The 22,013-nt window shown below is 46.1% G+C and overlaps 1 protein-coding gene across 2 annotated transcripts in view; it reads left to right on the forward strand.

The window, feature by feature from the left end:
• Nucleotides 1-22,013, forward strand: part of CC2D2A (coiled-coil and C2 domain containing 2A) — a 121,951-nt gene that overhangs the window by 8,811 nt on the left and 91,127 nt on the right. The window contains exons 3-4 of one of the 2 annotated variants that reach the window (XM_088836515.1): nt 1,234-1,317; nt 3,896-4,019. In XM_088836515.1, the coding sequence (XP_088692641.1) occupies nt 1,234-1,317; nt 3,896-4,019 (208 nt within the window). Of the gene's footprint in view, nt 1-1,233; nt 1,318-2,219; nt 2,338-3,895; nt 4,020-22,013 lie in introns of those variants that run through there. The other variant, XM_088836517.1, reaches the window with a different exon arrangement.

Here is a 22,013-nt window from a genome sequence, read left to right on the forward strand (position 1 = left end):
CGATCAAGTCCCGTAAACAAAGGCCGTGCCCCTTCCCTGGCTGGGACCTCAGCTCCCTCCTCTGCAGGTGAGGCTCAGCTCTCCTCTAACCTGACGGCCAAGGACACTGATGTGTGGTTAGAGCCTAGCCCAGCAAACTGCATGCCATTTCTTTGAAACCTTACATGATTCAAATCCATGCTTTGTGTTCCAAATTCCAGTAGAAGTACCAAAATTTCCCAATTTCAGGAAAAAAAAAGTCAACTAAATCTGGTACAGCAGGAGAGGTTCCAGATTCATCTCGCAACCTCTCTTACACCCAGAGGTGCTTGTGCTCTGGTTTGAAAAAGTCAGACTAGAAAACCTTAAAGCTGGAAACTAGAGAAGCTTCAGTTTTAAAAGCCTTGACTACAAATTTAGAAAGCATCATGTGGAAAAAGAAACCAAATTGGCACTGTTACAGGATTTCTCCCTTTTCAAAAAGACCTGCAAACATTTCCATTAAGTCCAAACATCCATGGTGATTTCACACATATCTTCATTAACCTCTACCTGCTTATAAGGCTGGGAGCAGAGAAGCCCAACCCTGGAAACCCTTAGGGTGATTCTGTCTTCTTGAGCTAGGGGCCTCCATCTGGGTCAGAACATCGGTCCTGGCAGATCCACTTGCTGGTGGCCTTCATGACATTATGACTTTTGAAGGAAGTCACCAGGCACCTCGTGTGCCCACAAGGCCTGGAACGCAGTGAAAGTGAAAAAGTCGATCGTGTCAGACTCTTTGCAACCCCATGGACTATACAGTCCATGGAATTCTCCAGGCCAAAATACAGGAGTGGGTGGCCTTTCCCTTCTCCAGGGCATCTTCCCAACCCAGGGATTGGACCCAGGTCTCCCTCATTGCAGGTGGATTCTTTTACCATCTGAGCCACAAGGAAAGCCCAGGAACACAGTAAGCACCCAGTCAATGACACAGGCCTGAACGAGCACCTGGGGCCATGGAATCTCCAACACCATCTCATCGACCATCTTTCCATTTGGATACAACTTTTCAAGAACGTGTCTCTTTGGAGCAAAGCAGATGGTGGCTGTGTAGCTCTGTCAACTGCCCCTTCACCCACATTCAGCTTTAGGGGGTGTAGGGTCCAGGCCAAGGCGGTCATTGGAACACCTAAGAATCCCACCCCTCTTCCTTTCCTACCGTTTTTTCTCCATTTACGGGTAAGTGACCACACTTCCATTTGCATTTTCACAAAGGAGTTCGTTGGTGAAGGGGAGGATGCAGAAGAGGAAAGACAGAAGAAGCCCTCGAAGGTTCCAAGACCAAAAAGAAAGAAGCAGGTAGGGATGGCAGAAGCCCGCGTCTGCCTACTGGGCTGTCAGTTAACAGCCCACCGCATCCGGAGGCGCCACACAGTCTCCCTCGGGTACTAGCTTGGGCTTCTCTGGAGGAGACAGGGATGCGGGTGGGTGGTCCAGGTGAAGGACCCCGTGTGGGCCTCATGGATGACCCTCACCATGAAGCCATGGGCAGTGTTTGGAGCATCTTTCCCCTAAGGTTTCTCCCATCCCTGGAGAGGAGTTTAGAAATGCTAGAAAGAGGCCCGTCAGTACTGTCATTGTCAACCACAAATCAGCACTTGCCATGGCTGCTTGCCATCTGCCTCTACCAGGATTAAAGCATGTGCTGCTGTAGCCACTGACGTCTAAAATCTCCTAGAGGAGTTCAGGGTGGAGAGCAGACATGAGGCGCTCTGTGTTCTGGGAAACTGGCAGGATAGGTCTTTAGACAGTCAGATGTTCTCAGGAGCTGATTTTACGAGCCCACTTCTTACATCTCCTTGTATCTAGAAAAGCAGTAAACACCTCCATGGTGACGACTGTTTCTCGTGACTAGGAGAAGCTTCACGAGACCAGTAGAAACTTTCTACAAAAAAACATGCTTCATTGCATGTACCCACCCTTTACCAAAATCATGAATATACCATCTTTTCCCCCTCCCTCTTTGGAGCAGCTTCTTAGAGCTATCGGAGGTGTTGTCTCCCAGCCTGCAGTCCTCATTTTGCCCCAGATAAAACTTAACTCGCAGCTCCCATATTGTGCATCTTTTTTTTTTTTTAAGTCGACATCATCAAAGGCCATAAACTAAGATGTGCAGTAGATGGCAGTACAGGATAACAAATCCTGGGAACTCCCACTTTCTCCAACTCCAAGCCCAAATTCCGCCTCAGTCTAAACCAGAGGCCAACCCCCTTCTCCCAGGCGGAGTGCTGGCTGGTGGTCCCGCCCCTGGCCCTGCTCTCCCTCAGAAGCTGCCCTCCCTGACTTGCAGCATCCCGGAGTAAGGTCCACCTTCTCAAGGTAAATAGATGACCTTGCAAAGCAGTTATCCCCAGCAGAGGGAGGCAGGAAAGATCTTGTGGAGGGGCGGTTTGTTTGGGAAAATCCTGATGCCAGCAAGGGAGGAGGGAGGTGGAGGGGTCGCCATTTTGAGCCAGCAGTCACGTGACGGCGCTGCCTGGAGGAGGGCCAGGGAGCTGGGGAGGGCAGCGTGAGAGCTGAAGTCCGGAGAGAGACCCCTGTTTCAGCTCCCCGCCTCACCCAGCACCATCCCATTGGGAAAAACTGGGCCGAGGTGCCTCCTTCTCTGCTGGTGGATGGAGCAGGCCGGTGGGGGTGGCGGGGGGAGGGAAGTGGCCACTCAGGGCCAGCCGGGGGCCAGGGAGCCCCAAGGAGGCAGCAGGTGAGCCAGTGCAGAAGCAAAGAGCCACGGCACAAGGAGCAGGGGTGACCAGGGTGGATGTGCAGCTTAGACCGAGCAGGAGGAAGGCATGCAGATGGAGAGAAGGCAGTCAAAGGTGTGTGCTTTCCAGAGACATGTCTCATTTCTCCACTGCACAGGAGCCCTGATCACAGACACGTGCAGTCTTCCGGGCTTTGTGAAAAATCTGGGGGACGGTTTCTAACCCCAGTGGCACTTCAGAATCACTAGGGGACTTTTTCTTTTTTTAAATCAGATGACTCAGGTCTACCCCAGGACATTTATTTAAGTCATAATGTCTGTGCTTTGCCAAGTGCCTGATAGGTAGCAGCATCTCAGAGAATGGGCTATTTTTATTTCCCTTCGTTTACAGTGAGGAAAGAAGGTAGGAAGTTCACTAACGCACCCAGAGTCCCGCTGCACATCGGGGTTCAGAGGCCAGCCTTTGGCTGGTCCAAAGGCCATCACTCACCTGTGGCCTCCATTGGTCCTGCTCATCTGCCCACCCTCCTCTAAGAGTCTGGGGGAGGAGTCAGAGGCTGGTCTTCGCCTTAGATTAACCCAGGATATTTTGACTGCTCCTTTCAAATTGGCTTCCCTGGTGGTTCAGTAGTAAAGTACCCACCTGCAAATGCAGCAGAAGCAGGTTCGATCCCTGGGTCAGGAAGAGCCCCTGGAGTAGGAAATGGCAACCCACTCCAGTGTTCTTGCCTGGAGAACCCCATGAACAGAGAAAGAGGAGCCTGGCGGGCTGCAGTCCATGGGGTCACAAAGAGTCAGACACAACCGGGCATGCTCGCTCGCCAAGTGAGTTAGAGCTGGGATCGAGCAGTCTGACACTGATTTTTCTAGTTCCCTTTCCTCCAGATTTTTACAGAGCGCTACACACTGTACCTAGAAAAAGTGAAAATACTCATTTTATTTTAGGATGCCTGGGTCACTCTCTCCAATAAGAAACCTCCTAGAGAAAGGATCACCACTGCTTCCTGTGGGGTTAGGGGGTGATGACCACAGCGATCCAGGTGACAGAAACCAGGATTATCTAGATCTGAATCGGATCGAGGCCTGTCCCTTTGCTAAGTGACCCACCTCATCCCAAGACCGGATCTGAGTCAACCAAAGCTCTGGGAGCCGCAACCTCTGTCCCTCTGCCCACAGCTGCCGGCTGCCGGCTGCGAGGAAATGGTGTCGGAAAACTCCCCTGTGGACGACCAACAGGAGCCGGTGCAAGAGGGCTCTGACACCCGCCTCCTGGGCGTGACGAGCCGGCGGGGCCCCCGGAGTAAGTGTCTCTGCGTTCAGTTTGTTCACTGTTTATCTGCTGCCTCCTGTGATCGGCGCAGAGCAACACGGGGACTTGTCCTGGGTACTTTGGTGTTTCTTTTTTGTACGTGTCCACCACCCTCCACAACACTTCACCCCAGTTCTGAGAGTACATTTCTAGGTTGGCATCTGTCTGGGAGACAGGACACAACCACCAGACGTAGTTACATAGCTACAGAATTTTGGAATGAAAATTCTCAATGAAATAGAAATAGTGCAAATAATCAGATACGTAGACACTCATAGGCAGGTGAAATAGCAAGGCATATTTGTCAATGATGGGACTGGAATCAGATGCTGGAAAATCTGAGGATGTCTCTGAGGCTCTCAGAGACCTTGTCCCTTGAGGACCAATTCTCTTATCCCTCCCCTAGCCCCTCCCACAACACGAACACACTCAATTTCCCCTCCAGGAACCATGCCCTGTATTTTCGCACAGGATTACTCTTCCCCATCACAGTGACCATCATTCATTATCTGCTCATTGTAGGGAAAATTATTACCCCTCACTTTTTGCTTTAAAAAAAAAATCTATTTACTTAATGATTTGGCTGCTTCAGGTCTTAATTGCGACACGTGGGATCTTAGATCTTTGTTGCAGCACGCAGGCTCTCTGTGGCATGTAGGATCTAGTTCCCTGACCAGGGATTGAACAGGGCTCCCTGCATTCGGGTATCCTAGCCACTGGACCACCAGGGAAGTCCCTGTTGCTATTTCGATCAGTGGATTAGACCAGAGAAGAAAGTGTGTTACGCTTCTTAACTGTTACAGAATTATTACTTAGTTGTTACCCTGCTTCCCGGTAGCTAAGCTGGGGAGTAAAGTACCTAATGGAAATTAGAGGGCTTTGGCATGCTGTGATTCATGGGGTCGCGGAGAGTCGGACACAACTGAGCGACTGAACTGAACTGGAAGCAAGCTCATCTGAAGTTCAACCCTAAGAAAAATGCGGTTCCCATCCGAGAGCAATAACACAATAGGATTTGTACAAATTACTATAACAGAACCACGCTTTAGCCCACGCAGCTGCTTCCATTCCTAAATGCACAGAATTGTTCATTACCGAAGATTACAGTTTATCTTAGTGTGCTCAGGCTGCCCTAATATGCTATACCATAGACTGGATGGTTCAAAAAAAAAAAACAAACTTTTATTTTCTCACAAATTCTGGAGGCTGGAAGTCCATGATCAAGGTGCCCACAGGATCAGTTTCCAGTGAGGCCTCACTTCCTGTCTTGTGGGTGGCTGCCGTCTCCCTGTGTATTCCCTCTGGTGTCTCCTCCTAGAAGGACACTAACCCTTTTGAATTAGGGCCCCACCATATGACCTCTTTAGAGGCTCTATCCCCAAATACAGTCACACTGAGGGTCAGGGCTTCAACTTATAAATGTTGTAGGGACAGTTCAGTCCATAGCACAACTATGGAATATTTAATTTTTAAATATTTTTAAGCTCAAAGGGGGGGAAAATGTCAGAATGCGTCCAGGAATAAAGGCTCTATGAAAAGTGAGTTCTTTCCTTCTTTCTAAAATAGGGGAGATAATGCTTCAGTGTCACCATGGGGGTGATTGTGAGGATCAAATCAAAAAGAGGATGTAGGAGCATTTTAAATAGTGTGTGCTGTTTTAAATGTTTAAATAATATGCATTAGTATTCTAAATTGGAGTTTGAAATGGCAACCCACTCCAGTAGTCTTGCCTGGAAAAATCCCACAGACAGAGGAGCCTGGCAAGCTATAGTCCATGGGGTCACAAAGAGTCAGATACAGCTGAGTACTTGTCAGCAGCAGTATTCTAAATAGACAAATACATAGTAAATAAGGGGTTTCCGAGGGAGATAAGGGCTTCCCAGGTAGTACTAGTGGTAAACAACTCGTCCACCAATGCAGGAGACACAGAGGTGTGGGTTCGACCCAGGGTTGGGAAGATTCCCTGGGAAAGGAAATGGCAACCCACTTCAGTATCCTTGCCTGGAAAATTCCATGGACAGAGGAGCCCGATGGGCTACAGTCCATGGGGTCACAGAGTGTCAGACACGACTGTGCACAGATCTGTAGTATAGTGAAAAGTGAAACCGAAAGTCACTCCGTCATGTCCGATTCTTTGCGACCCCATGGAGTATACAGTCCATGGAATTCTCCAGACCAGAATACCAGAGCTGGTAGCCTTTTCCTTCTCCAGGGGATCTTCCCGACCAACAGATTGAACCCAGGTCTCCCACATTGCAGGCGGATTCTTTACCAGCTGAGCCATAAGGGAAACCCAAAACAAACGCAACCATCATCTGGTGCACTGGCCAGGAACCGAACCCGTGTCTCCCACGTGGGAGGCGAGAATTGTACCTCTGAACCACCAATGCGGTAGTATAGCAGAGAGAGATAAAAGACAATCTATTCATTAGTCCAAAAGGAAAAATAAAAACCTCTATTTATGATTTGAAGAAGGAAGGGACGATCCAATGCTAAGGTGTGCCTGCCTGAGCAAGGCTGTGACCAGCCGGCCACTCGGGGCAGAGCTGGCGGCTGATGCTGACTCGGCAGCACTGGTGAGCGAGATGTAGAGAAAACCCCGAATGAGCTGGGGGCGCTGGGTGGGTGAGCAGCCTGGGCGGACAGGCATCCATCAGAAAGCAGAGGCCAAGACCAGCAGGAGGTCGATCAGTGGCTAAGAGAGCAGCTCAGGTCTCATTCACCGTGTCAGTGCAGGTCAGAGCAAGAAGCAGATGCGTTCAAGGAATGAGGAACCCAAGGAGTCACTGAGGCAGGCACGCATCAGAAGCCGTAGAGGGCGGGCAGGAATCTCCGTGGGGCGTTCTGGGGACGAGCGCTCTGAAACACAAGCGAGGGCAGAGACAGTGCGTCCGAAAGCTAATTTTTATTGGAGTATAGTTGCTTTACCATGCTGTGTTAGTTTCTGCGCTATAGCAAAATGAATCAGACACATGTATACATGTATCCCCTCTTTTTAAATGCCCCTTCCCGTTCACGGAACCACAGAGCATTAAGTAGGGTTCCCTGTGTTATACCCTGGAGGAGGGCATGGCAACCCACTCCAGTATACTTGCCTGGAGAATCCCATGGACAGAGGAGCCTGGCAGCCTACAGTCCATGGGGTCGCAAAGGGTCGGACACGACTGAGCCACTAAGCATGCATGCATGCCTGTGCTATCCAGTAAGTTCTCATTAGTTGTCTATTTTAAGTTGCTTCAGTCATGTCTAAGTCCTTGAGACCCTTTGGTCCGTAGTCCACCAGACTCCTCTGTCCATGGGATTTCCCAGGCAGGAATACTGGAGTGGATTGCCATGCCCTCCTCCAAGGGATCTTCCTGATCCAGGGATCAAACCCGTGGCTCCTGCGTCTCCTGCCTTGCAGGCAGATTCTTTACACTGAGCCACCAGAGAAGCCCTATCTGTTTTATACATGGTATCACTAGTATATGTGTGTCAACCCCAGTCTCCCAGACACCCCCTTGGTGTCTATACATTTATTCTTCTCTACCTTTGTGTCAATATTTCTGCTTTGCAAATAGGTTTATCTGCACCATTATTCTGAATTCCACATATGTGCATTAATATACAATATTTGTTTTTCTCTTTCTGACTTGCTTCATTCTGTATGATAGTCTCTAGGTCCACCCATGTCTCTGCAAATGGTACGACTTTTTAGCGAAAGGGATTTCCATCATGCAAGCATGTTTTGTCCTCAACCCTTTTTCTTATTTTTTCTGCAATGAAGCTGGAAACATGACCTTATTTCCTGTACTAACAACATTTCAGCTCATCTATTAACGTTTTATATGTATGGTTATCAAAGGAACTTGGATATTCTCAAAGTAAATCTGATGTCACCAAGGCAGCTGCCAAGAATCCTAAACATAGTACCCTTGGGGGACCCTATTTTTCATTATGAAAATTCAAATCTATACAGAAATAAAAAGTATAGTGAAGCGTATCTTATCCAAGGATTAACAAGATTTTGCCTCATTTTTTTTTCTTTCTTGTCTTTGCCAGAGTATTTTTAATTATTAAAAAAAACCCAAAATTTTCCATCTCAAACGTTCTTCAAGATACAGTTCAGGAGAATTACCTATATTCATGCTGTTGTGCAATACATCTCCAGAACTAGTTCATGTTGTAAAATTGAAATGCTGTCCCTGTTAAAGAGTACCTCTCCCTTTCGCCTCCCCTGGGCCCTGGAAACCACCATTCCACTCTCTGTTTCCATGAATTTGACTACTTTAGCTGCCTCTTGGGCTTCCCTGGTGGCTCAATGGTAAGGAATCTACTTGCAGTGCAGGAGATGCAAGAGACGTGGGTTTGACCCCTGGGTCGGGAAGATCCCCTGGAGAAGGAAATGGAGCCCACTCCATTATTCTTACCTGGAGAATCCCATGGATAGCGGAGCCTGGTGGGCTACAGTCTACAGGGTCACAAAGACTTGGACATGACTAAACATGAGCAAGAACAAATATGACCTTTCTATTTTGAATTTCTTGAGGAAACCATCATTATTCTTTTCCATACCAGGTGCGCCAAAATTTTACATGTCTACCAATTATGCACAACGCTTCCAATTTTGCCATATCTTCACCAACACTGGTTGTTTTCCTCTTGTTTGTTTGTTTTTTAATAGTAGCCACCCTCATTGGTGTGAGATGATATCTCACTGTGGTTTTACTTTGTGTTCTTCTAATGAGTAGTGATGCTCACCATCTTTTCACAAGCTTGCTGATCATTTGTGTATCATCATTGCAGAAAGGCCTATCCCTTGCCCATTTTCTGATCAGATTACTCGCTCTCTTGTTATTGTTGAGTTGCAGGAGTTCTTTACATACCCTGGGCAATAATCCCTTGTCAGATACAGGATTTGTATTCTCTTCTCCTCCATGCTTCGTCTTTCCACTCTGTTGACTGTGTCCTTCAAGGCACAGAAGTTTGAAGTATTTTAGCCTTTGTCTGTTTTAGTCTTTGTTGCCTGTGATTTTGGTGTCACATCCAAGAAATCATTACCAATCTCAACGTCAGGAGATTTCCTCTGTGTTTTTCTGGAAGTTTTATAATTTTAGGTCTTACAATTATAACTTCAATCCATCTTGAGTTTATTGTATAAGGTAAGGGTCAACTTCCAGATGTTCAAGCAGGTTTTAGAAAAGGCAGAAGCACCAGAGATCAAATTGCCAACATCCGCTGGATCATGGAGAAAGCAAGAGAGTTCCAGAAAAACATCTATTTCTGCTTCATTGACTTTGACTGTGTGGATCACAATAAACTGTGGAACATTCTGAAAGAGATGGGAATACCAGACCACCTGACCTGCCTCTTGAGAAACCTGTATGCGGGTCAGGAAGCAACAGTTAGAACTGGACATGGAACAACAGACTGGTTCCAAATAGGAAAAGGAGTACGTCAGGGTTGTATATTGTCACCCACTTATTTAACTTATATGCAGAGTACATCATGAGGAATGCTGGGCTGGAAGAAGCACAAGCTGGAATCAAGATTGCCGGTAGAAATATCAATACCCTCAGATATGCAGATGACACCACCCTTATGGCAGAAAGTGAAGAGGAACTAAAAAGCCTCTTGATGAAAGTGAAAGAGGAGAGTGAAAAAGTTGGCTTGAAGCTCAACATTCAGAAAACAAAGATCATGGCATCTGGTCCCATCACTTCATGGGAAATAGATGGGGAAACAGTGGAAACAGTGTCAGATTTTTTTTTGGGGGGGGGCTCCAAAATCACTGCCGATGCTAATTGCAGCCATGAAATTAAAAGACGCTTACTCCTTGGAAGGAAAGTTATGAACAACCTAGATACCATATTAAAAAGCAGAGACATTACTTTGCCAACCAAGGTCCGTCTAGTCAAGGCTATGGTTTTCCAGTGGTCATGTATTGATGTGAGAGTTGGACTGTGAAGAAAGCTGATCGTCGAAGAATTGATGCTTTTGAACTGTGGTGCTGGAGAAGACTCTTGAGAGTCCCTTGGACTGCAAGGAGATCCAACCAGTCCATCCTAAAGGAGATCAATCCTGGGTGTTCATTGGAAGGACTGATGCTAAAGTTGAAACTCCAATACTTTGGCCACCTCATGGGACGAGTTGACTCACTGGAAAAGACTCTGCTGCTGGGACAGATTGGGGGCAGGAGGAGAAGGGGACGACAGAGAATGAGATGGCTGGATGGCATCACCGACTCGATGGACATGAATTTGAGTGAACTCCGGGAGTTGGTGATGGACAGGGAGGCCTGGCGTGCTGTGATTCATGGGGTCGCAAAGAGTCGGACATGACTGAGCGACTGAACTGAACTGAAGGGTCAACTTCATTCTTCTCCATGTGGATAGCAAGTTTCCATCACCGTTTGTTGAAGATGCTGTCTTTTCCCCAATAAGTGATCCTCACATCCTTGTTGAAGATTATTTGACCGTATCTGCAAGGTTTTATTTCTGAGTTCTCTACTCTCTTTTACTGGTCTATATGTCTGTCTTTATGCCAGTACCACACTGTTTTCATTGCTGTAGCTTTGTAATGTTTTCAAATCATGAAGTCTGAGCCTGCAACTTTGTTCTTTTTCAAAATTGATTTGGCTATTGCAAGGTCCCTTAATATTCCACATGAATTTTAGGATGAATTTTTTTATGAGAGAAATGCCATTGAGATTGTGATAGGAATTGCATTAAATCTATAGATTGCCTTCAGCAGTATTGACATTTTAATAGTATTAAGTCTTCCAGTCTATGAATATGAGATGACTTTCCATTTATTTGTGTCTTTAATTTCTCTCAGCAGTGTTTTACAGTTTACAGTGTACGGGTGTTTTCCCTCTTTGGTTAAATCCATTCCTAAGTGTTTTATTGTTTTCATGCTATTAAAAATGCGACTGTTTTCTTAGTTTCTTTTTTTAGATGTTTCATGGTTAGTGTATAGAAACACAACTGAATTTTTCATATGAATTTTCTGTGCTGCAACTTTGCTGAATTTGCTTGTTTCCACAGTTTGTGCATGCATACTTGTGTGTGTGTGTGTGTGTATTTGTGTGGAATCTTTAGGATTTTCTCTACAAAAGACCATGTCATCTTATACCCTAAGGAAACCAGAATTGAAAAAGATATGTATTCCCCCAATGTTCACTGCAGTATTATTTGCAATAACTGGAACATGGAAGCAACCTAGATGTCCATCAGCAGATGAATGGATAGGGAATTCATGGTACATATACACAATGGACTATTACTCGGCTATATAAAGGAACACACTTGAGTCACTTCTAATGAGATGGATGAACCTAGGGCCTATTATACAGATCGAAGTAAGTCTGAAAGAGAAAGACAAATACCGTCTATTAATGCTTATATATGGGATCTAGAAAGATAGTACGGATGATCCTACATGCAGAGCAGCAAAGGAGACACAGATGTAAAGAAGAGAATTTTGGACACAGTAGGGGAAGGAGAGGATGGGATAATTTGAGAGAATAGCATTGAAACATACACTTTACTGTATGTAATATAGAGAGCCAGTGGGAGTTTGATCCATGATGCAGGGAACCCAAAGCTGGCGCTCTGTGACAACTTGGAGGGATAGGGTAGGGAAGGAGGTGGGAGGAGGGTTCGGGAGGACACAGTATGCCTGTGGCCGACCCACATTGATGTGTGGCAAAAACCATCACAATTTTGTAAAGTAATTATCCTCCAATTAAAATAAATAAATAAATATATTTTTAAAAGACCATGTCATCTGCACACAGAGATAATTTTACTTCTTCCTCTCCAGTTGGATGCCTTTTGTAACTTATTCTATGTTAGTCTATTGGCTCTGTTAGTACTCTAGACTAGGTAGCTTATTAGCAGCAGAAATTTATTTCTCACAGTTCTGGGGCCTGAGAAATCCAAGATAAAGGCACCAGCAGATGTGGTGTCTGGTAAGGAAGGTCTCCTTTTGTTCACAAGCGACTGACTTCTTGTTGTGCTCTCACACGGTAGAAGGGGCAAGGGAGCTCTCCGGGTCTTTTTCATAAAGGCACTAATCCCATTCGTGAAAGCTCTACCCTCTCATGACCTAATCACGTCCCAAAGGCCCTGCCTCCAGATACCATTGCACTGGGGATTAGGTTTCAACATCAAAGTTTGGGAGGACACAGTCATTCGGTTCAGTTCAGTCGCTCAGTCGTGTCTGACTCTTTGCGACCCCATGAATCACAGCACGCCAGGCCTCCCTGTCCATCACCAACTCCCGGAGTTCACTCAAACTCATGTCCGTCAAGTCGGTGATGCCATCCAGTCATCTCATCCTCTGTTGTCCCCGTCTCCTCCCGCCCCCAATCCCTCCCATCATCAGAGTCTTTTCCAGTGAGTCAACTCGTCGCATGAGGTGGCCAAAGTATTGGAGTTTCAGCTGTAGCATCAGTCCTTCCAATGAACACCCAGGACTGACCTCCTTTTGAATGGACTGATTGGATCTCCTTGCAGTCCAAGGGCCCTTGCCAAACGCTCGGGTCTGGATTTGCAGCACTGTGCTGGGTAGAAGTGGAGAGGGGGGAGTCCTTGCCTTGTTCCTCGTCTTGGAGGCGGTGCTTTCAGTTTTTCACAACTGAGTATAATGTCAGCTGTGGGCTTTTCATACATGACCTCTACCATGTTGAAGTAATTTCCTTCTATTCCAAGTTGGTTGGATGTTTTTATCATAAAAGGATGTTGAATTTTGTCAGATGCTTTTTCTGTATTCATTTAGGTGATCATGGGGTTTCTGGCCTTTGTTCTGTTAATGAGGTGTGTTACATTGATTGATTTTCATATACTGAGCCCTTCTGGCACCCCTCCCCAACCTGGGCTGGGACTCATAAAAGGTTCAAGAGGCTGTTTCTCATGACTAATTTATAAACGCTGCTTACCTACCTTTTTTCTAGGCAAAACCTCAGATTCAGTGGTTTCCCTAATTCCAACTTGCGCTAAGGAAGTTGTGGAACTGTTTTAAGTTCATATGATTTCATTGTATTTTTCCTCCTTAAACACTTACTTGTTTACCTGAAGCATCCTCCTCTCCCCCAGAAAGAGAAAAAGAGACAGAGGGAAAGGGAAGGATGGAGGGAAGAGATGGACAAACAAATGATAAATCTGGCAACCTTGAACTTTGAGAGTAAAAGGAAAGAAAGGAAGGAAGAATGAAAGACAAATAGATCATAAATCTCTTGAACTCAAAGAGAGAGAGAGAAAGAAAGCAGACAAACAAACAGATGATAAACCTGACGACCTCGAACTCCGAGAACTTAATACCATGTGCTAAGCCAGGCAGCAAGCTTTCTGATGAGATGTCCATCAAGATTCCACACTCTCTTTTCTAACGCTTGCTCCATTATGTTGCCCAAGATTAAGAGAAATAAACATTTCAAGTCCACAAACATTCCCTGACACCAGAGACGCTGAAATCAGGCTCACTGCTGCTTGTCACTGCTTTTGGTCATGGGACCTGGAGCAACAAGCTAGACTCCCTGAGCTGCAGGAGCCTAGTTTATAAAACGGAGATCATAAAAGCCTTGGCTTCGTGCAGCTGTCATGACAATGAAATCAGATGATACACAGCAAGCATCCGCAGAGGGGCTGGCACCAACATCGTCACCTTCTCCAGCTGGAGGAAGGACTTAACCAACACAAATAACTCCCTCTTCTGAGGCTGAGGGTGATCATGCAGCAGGCACCGTCTTCATATGCATTACGTGACTCCGAGCAGCCCCGTCATCACGCATTGTTTTATAGTTTAGGAAATTTAGGTTCAAAGAGAACCAGCCGCTGTAGATGGCAGAGCCAGAACTGAAACTCCAGTCTACAGACGTCAGGAAAATCTTTTCTTTTTGGTTTTGCTATTGCTGGTGTTGTTGAAGTGTAATTGACTTACAATGTTGTGTTAATTTCTGCTGTACAGCAAAGTGATTCAATCGTACATATATATACATTCCTTTTCATATTTTCCATTATGATTTATCACAGGATATTGAATATAGTTCCCACAAATTATTGCATTGATAATGAATTTGTGTTAATTGCTGCACTACAGCCTCATTCTGCAGTCACAAATCTTAACTCTGATTGGTCTTTAAAGATAATGGTTTACAGTTGCCCAGGGAAGGTACAGTGCTGTCTGTACTTTACTCATGGTCGTGCTCCGGTTTCCTGTGTTCACTTACTACCCGACGACCACAACCACCAGCCCGCCACCTCCCGCCAACCGAGTCTGCTTGCTCTGTTGCTGTTGTTCAGTCTCTAAGTCGTGTCTGACTCTCTGCAACCCCACGGACTGCAGCACACCAGGCTTCCCTGTCCTTTGCCATCTCCCAGAGTTTGGTCAAACTCCTGTCCATTGAGTTGGTGATGCCATCCAACCTTCTCATCCTCTGTTGTCCCCTTCTCCCCTGCCCTCAATCTTTTCCAGCATCAGGATGAGTCAGCTCTTCGCCTCAGGTGGCCAAAGCATTGAAGCTTCAGCATCAGTGACTTCCAATGACTATTCAGGACTGATTTCCTTTAGGATGGACTAGTTGGATCTCCTTGCTGCCCAAGGGACTCTCAAGAGTCTTCTCCAACACCACAACTCAAAAGCGGCAGTTCTTCAGCACTCAGCCTTCTTTATGGTCCAACTTTCACATCCATACATGACTAATGGATAAACCATAGCTTGGACTTGCTCACCTAGGTCCAAATTTTTGACTCCCTCTTGATGGTTCACTCCCCAAACCTCATATGGGTCTGGCCTGTTGCTCAATTCTACTACCCCAGCTCCTGACCTTGAACCTATGACCTTCTCTATACTGTAGCATCCCTACAGACTACAGGGCTCCAAGTGTTGTCAAGTTTAGATTGTCTTCAGATACTTAGATACAAGCATCCTTGATGATCTGGCATCCCTCACTGCCCCAGTTACATGCCCAGAGGGGCCACCTCCCTGATGAACAGCAGCATAAACCCACTCACTGAAAGCTTCGGCTTCTAATTGCTATTCAAACATATACATAGTCAACGACATCATCAGTGACATTCCAAATAAAGATAGCATTGGGCTGAATGGTCGCTTGTTCCAAATCAAACAAACATTTAGGAAAAAAGTACACATTACTGCCGCAATTCCAACTTGCACCATCTCTTAAGGGAGGAACTATCAAATGCTAAGTAGTTTCTTATGAACATAAATTTCTTCATTACTGACATCTGTTTTCCATTCATTCGTGTTGGTTTCTCTGATTAAAGCATCATTTCCGAGCCAATTTTTCAGTATTGATTGCAAATAAAGTTCAGAATCCAGTGAAATTTGATGCAAGTGAAAGAAAAACAGATCATTTGTTTTAGGCATACTTTTTAAAAGTCACCAAGAGCTGGAGAGACTGACCCAGGAAACAAATGTTATAAAGTTCAGTACAAGACAAAGAGATCCTCCCAAAGGAGCTGCTCTTGGGAGTTGCCTTGGAGCCCAGCAGCTGGAGAAGGAAAGAAGATTCTAGTCAGAGGATGCACACTGATGTAGGAAATGTCGAAAGTTCATCCGTGCTGGAGTTCATGACCTCACAGCGTACTGGGGGGTTGAATTACAGTACTAAGTAAAATAGTTATATAAGTAAAAATAAATAGTATGCTATATTCGATAACATTTGTTTCTGAATATTATGTTTGACATCTTAAAAAAAAGAAAACTTTCTGGTTGGGGAGACACTAGCCAATTGTTTAGAAATATAGAGACAGCAAAGACCCCAGACTGGAGCATGCCTGAAATGCTAACTGACCAAGCCAGAGCCCTACCCCTTCTGTCTGGCCAGTCCAATCCCAGGAAGCAAGAGTCCTCTGCCTGGATCATCACAGGGCCAGGTGCCTGGCAACGAGGGATCTCCCCGTACCTCAGAGCCCATCAGAACGGCTCAAACTGGCCTGTCCTAACCGGCTTACCCCGCCCTGCCTTCTCTTTCCCTCAGAAATCCCACAAAAGCCGTGGTCGAAGCCCTCACCCGCTTCTGTCTTCTCCTCCTGACCACCTCATTGCCCTTCCACATGCCCTGCATGGCACGCCCTGCCCCCTGCTACAGAACCTGAGCCTCTCCTCTGTCTCCACATGTGGCCACACCTGACTGCCCGTCTCTTAGCACAAAGAATATTAAACAGACCCATCTTAATTACTGGGCTTCCAGGTGTGGCAAAGAACCCTCCTGCCAATGCAGGAGACATGAGAGATGCGGGTTCGATCCCTGGTTTGGGACGATCCCCGGGAGGAAGGCATGGCAACCCCTTCCAGTAGTCTTGCCTGGAGAATCCCATGGACAGGGGAGACTGGCAGGCTGCAGTCCATAGGGCTGCAAAAAGTCGGACATGACCAAAGGGACTTAGCACGCACACATCTTTCTCATGAGTTATCAAGAAAGGCATTTTCCCAAAAACTCCTTCATAGCGAAATTTCTCCAGGTCATCTATTCCCATTCTATCTGCAGTCTCGAACTTTCCCCTCCAACTGAGATCCGCACTGCCCGTGGACCCTGTCTTGTCGAGGCCCCTGTGCACCGCACATTTGCTCGATTCCAGGGTCAGCTCTTCATCGACCTTCCTCGACCTTCAGCCGCACTCCCCGCACCGCGCACTCCCCTCCTCTGCACTCAGCTCCCGACACCCCTCTCCTGGGTCTTCCTTCTCCCTCGCTGGCTGGACCTCCCCGCCTCCTCACGGGCTCCTACACCTCAGCCTCTAACAGTTGGAGCCCTAAGCTGGGTGATCAGCCCCCTTTCCTTAATCAACATTCATTCTCTCTGTTATCTCGAGACTTTCAACTCCAGCTTCTAGATACCGTAGGTATAACTGATCAGTCCCCGATTTTTATCTCCAGCCTGGGACTCTTTCAGACTAAATGTGAACTACCTACTCAAAGCCTCGTTTGCAGATCGCATAAGACAGCTCACATTTTAATAGACTTGTGCAAGTATAACTTGCATATCATAAAATTCACCCATTGTAAGTATACAATTCAATGACGTTTAATAATGTCTAGATCTGTATAACCATCACTACAATCCAGTTTTAGGACATTTTCATCACTCCGAAAAGTTCCTTGATGCCTATTTGCAGCCACTGCCACCCCCAGCCCTAGACAAACACTGATTTGTTTCGAATATATTCCTATAAATATGCCTTTTCTAGACATTTCATGTAAACAGAATCATACAATATGTAGCACTTTGTGTTTGACTTCTTTCCCTTAGCATAATGTTTTTCAAGATAATGAATGTGGTGGCATATATCCACACTGTGTTCCTTCTTATGGCTAAATTCTATTCCATCATCAGGATATGTACACACACATTTTATTTACATTCACCTGGTGATGGATAGTTGGGTTATTTCCAGTTTGGGGCCATTATAAATCATGCTTCTATGAACCAGGTCACATGATGAATGTATATATTTAACTTTATAGGAAACTGCTAATCTCTTTCACAAAGTGGCTGTATCATTTCACTTTCCCAACAGTTTGTGAGAGTTTCTGTTTGTTCACTGCCAAAAAACCACTGATTTTATCTGTTTTCCATTGTACCTTATTAATGCATGTACAGTGATATTTCATTGTGCTTTTAACCTAGTATTTTCCTAGTGCTTAATGATGCGGAATATGTTTCAGATGCTTATTAGCCACTTGTATATTATCTTAGTAAACTATTTAATTTTTTACACATTATCAATTGGATTCTTCACCTTACTGAGGATTTGTAAGAGTTCTCTATATACTCTGGATACAAGTACTTTATCTGGTCTATAGTTAGAAAGTATTTTCTCCAAGCAAATGTCTAAGCTTTTCATCTTCTTTGTTTTATAATCGTATTTATTTGTTTATTTTTGGCTGTGACGGGGTGTTGTTGCTGCGTGGGCTTTTCTGTAGTTGCGTCGAGCAGGGACTTCTCTTTAGTTGTGGAGGCAGGATTCTCATTGCACTGACTTCCCTCATTGCAGAGCACAGGCTCTAGGGTGAGCAGGCGTCAGTAGTCACGGCTCATGCGCTCAGTAGTTGCAGCCCCCAGGCTCTAGAGACATCACTTTGCCAACAAGGTCCGTCTAGTCAAGGCTATGGTTTTTCCAGTGGTCATGTATGGATGTGAGAGTTGGACCATAAAGAAAGCTGATCGCCGAAGAATTGATGCTTTTGAACTGTGGTGCTGGAGAAGACTCTTGAGAGTCCCTTGGACTGCAAGGAGATTCAACCAGTCCATCCTAAAGGAGATCAGTCCTGGGTGTTCATTGGAAGGACTGATGTTGGAACTGAAGCTCCAGTACTTTGGCCACTTGATGCGAAGAGCTGACTCATTTGAAAAGACCCTGACGCTGGGAGGGATTGGGGGCAGGAGGAGAAGGGGATGAGAGAGGATGAGATGGTTGGATGGCTTCACCGACTCTGTGGACATGAGTTTGGGTAAACTCGGGGAGTTGGTGATGGACAGGGAAGCCTGGCAAGCTGCAGTTCATGGGGTTGCAAAGAGTCAGACACGACTGAGCGACTGAACTGAACTGAGGCTTTAGAGCGCAGGTTTATTTGCTCCACAGTATGTGGGATCTTCCCAACCCAGGGATCAGACCCATGTCCCTCATGTCTCCTGCATTGGCAGGCAGGGTCTTTACCACTCATGCCACCTGGGAGGCCCCAGGTGAGAGATTTCTCCCAGGTCCCTGGGAGAGAGATTTTGTAGTCGATGCTTGGACTGAATTCCCTAAGGCAGTGGTCCCAAGAGTGGGCTGGGTAGAATGGGTACTCATACCCTGTCAGAGATTAACTGCCACAAGAATATTTCAAGCTCAGAAGCTTTACCTACTGTTTCCCTTCTTAGAAATTTGAGAAGCTAGTTTGAGATGGTCACCCTGGCGTCTCCCACAAAGCACTTGACCCTCCTGATGTGTCTGTTGTCTTTTCCACTCTACCCAAGGCAATGTGGAAGGCTCAGCCCGAGGCGAAATGGTCGTGTCAAAATGTATCTATGATGTTCTTTACCACTTTTCAGAGCCTCAGGCCTGTTGGAAGCCCCATTGTCCTGTGACATCACCACGATGATGCCAGAGCCCCATCGCAAAGCTGGTGGGGCTGGTCTTGCCCAGACAGATGGTCCCTGTACCTGCTGGCTGACGCTGCTACAATGAAATATCATAGATGGGTGGCTTGAACCGCAGACATTGAGTTCTCACTGTTCTAGAGGCTGGGAGTCCAAATCAGGGTGCTGGGAGCACTTCCAAGATTGTGGCGGGAAGACCTTAGAAGTCTGCCCGCCTGTCCATAGAAACAAGGTCACATCGACTCAGGGGCAGTAGATGAGAAGATTGGGAAATTATTTCAAAGGGCAATGTCTTTTTTATTAGAAGGTGGTGGGTGTTTTCTGAGGAGTCAAGTATCACGGAAGTGGTTTAAAGAAAAATGCACGGTGTTCATCGTTTGACAAAGTCTGTAAAGAGATGCAGGGTGCAGTGAGCGTGGATGGCAGGAGAAGGTGACAGCACAGAGAAGATCCGGGAGCCACTTGCAAACACGAGGCTGGTGAGGCTCTGAGGCTCACAGGGCTGCTGGACAGCCAGGGAAGTGTCGTCAAATCCATTAATATAACCCCTGCTGCCCCGATGAAAAGCATCCCTTGGCCAGAGAATCCATATTTCATACCAATGGACATTATGTATATATTTCTAATGGAATGTCTTGAAATTCTCTCATTGTCCATAAGCTCTTGCACACCCTCAAATCAAATCTTTCAAAATTCGAAGAATTATGTGCATCGCACTCTTTCAGTCTAATATCTCTGACACCTTCATGTTCCTCCACATGTTTTCCTTTTCATCGATTTAGTGCTACAAGGTGCCAGGCACAAAAGTCCCCAGCAGAGTCCTTGCCATCAAGCGGGTCACACTCTAGCTGGGAAAATAACTTCTCACCACCTAGTTGTACAGATTAGGTTTAGAAATCTTTATACCCTCCAAATGTCTTTCACTAACAGCGAGTTTGTATTTAAAAATCGAGAAAGAACTACTTTTTACCTCCTCAAGATTTTTCAAGACTTTTTAAACTAATACTTGCTAAAGAAGCCCCTTCCGTTTCATTTTTCAGAGCAGATGGTTTTCAAATAAAATATCTTGTCTCTTTTAAATAATATAAAATTATTTCAAGGAACTTCGTGTTTGTTGTTTTGCTGTTGCTTAGTGCTAAGTCATGTCCAACTCTTTTTGCAACCCCATGGATTGTAGCCCACCAGGCTCCTCTGTCCATGGGATTTCCCAGGCAAAAATACTAGAGTGGGTTGCCATTTCCTCCTCCAGAGGATCTTTCTGATCCAAGGATCTAACCTGCATCTCCTGCATTGGCAAATGGATTCTTTACCACTGAGCCATCAGGGAAGCCCCATGGAGTTCATTAGAACAATTTTATGAATTATATCTTGCCTCTTTTAAAGATAATCCATAAAATTATTCTAACGAATGCTATGTAGGCAGCAGCTATTTTAAGTCAACTTGAAATACTAGATCTCTTTTAGAAATAAAAGAGGAGGGATAGTAAATAAACAAGAGGTTTTCTTTTCATGTTCACATTGCTTCTTTCTGGGGGTAGAAGGAGGGGGGTGATCAGCCAGAGAGCAGGGGTCCCGTCTAGAAATCCTTCTTTATCTGCCGAGGTGGTCCGCACACACTTAATGACATGTAACCTGTGCCCACCCTCTGTGGCTGGAGACCACAGAGCCTGGGGAGGAAGAAGGCATTAATGCAATAACCACACAAACACATAAATTCAAAATGTGACAAATGTGAAACAGGAAAAGTCATAGGACTCTGACACGGGGATATGATCCACCTTGGGTAGATGGTCTTTAAAATGGGAAACAATGACTTGATTTTTAAAGTTGGCCTTAAAAAAAAAAAAAAAAAAACGCCAAAGGCCTGTTCAGGGCACTGAAGGAGATTCTTGTAAAGAACTTGAACCTCAGCCCCCATATGTAGGGCTGTGATCTTTAAGATGATTATTTCAGGCCTTCCACCAGGCTTGGAGGAAGCCTCAGTCAGGTGTTGGCACCTGATAAGGTAGGATTTTACATCCTTCTGTCACACGAAAGGAAGGGCGCTTGGCCTCGGCTCTGAGTGACCAGGCTGCACAAGCAGAGGCGAGGGTCAGCACAGTGGGCTCTGCCCAGCACAGCTTCCTCTCGCCCCACTGTTCCTTCCGCCTGCTAGTAAAGCAGCGTGCCTTCTCTCTTTTTCTTTCACTTGTTAGCCTTCTTCCTTTGACAGGACAGATGGCTACGGGGTCAGAAAACTCCTCTCTCCACACTTTCTCGCTCAGAAAAGGGTTTTCTCCAATGTCAGCATCACCAGGGTAGAAACGCTTCCTCGGTCTCCATCTCGGGCGCTGGACCCCTTCCTGGAGCTCAGCATGCAGGACCAGTACACGTTCCCACATCCTACCGGCATCTCCGACTTGTTCCAGCTCTGATTTACAGGAGTAAACCAATCCCCCTCCCCACCAGTACCCCCCAGGCTGGCATGCCTCCACTTTTTCTCTCTCAGGAGCCCCAAATCCATACTTACCTCAGCCAAAACCTCAGACACCTTCGCCTTCTCTAGACTGGGGGGACCTCTGACTTGAGTGTGTCTTAAAAATCACCCAGATGGCGGCTCCACCGACAGGTTCTGATTCAGTGGATCTGTCTGGGGTCTGGCCTGAGTGGTTGCCGGTCCACGAAGTGCCCAGAAGGTGCTGCTACTGGGGGATTTAGTGCTCGCCTCGGGCTTCCCTTGTGGCTCAGCTGGTAAAGAATCCACCTGCAATGTGGGAGACCTGGGTTTGATCCCTGGGTTGGGAAGATCTCTTAGAGAAAGGAAAGGCTACCCACTCCAGTATTCTGGCCTGGAGAATTTCATGGACTGCATAGTTCATGGGGTTGCAAAGAGTCGGACACGACTGAGCAGCTTTCAT

The sequence above is a fragment of the Moschus berezovskii genome, chromosome 5, assembly GCF_049115385.1.
Source record: "Moschus berezovskii isolate FMDL1 chromosome 5, NW_MosBer_1.0, whole genome shotgun sequence".
Taxonomy (NCBI): Eukaryota; Metazoa; Chordata; class Mammalia; order Artiodactyla; family Moschidae; genus Moschus; species Moschus berezovskii.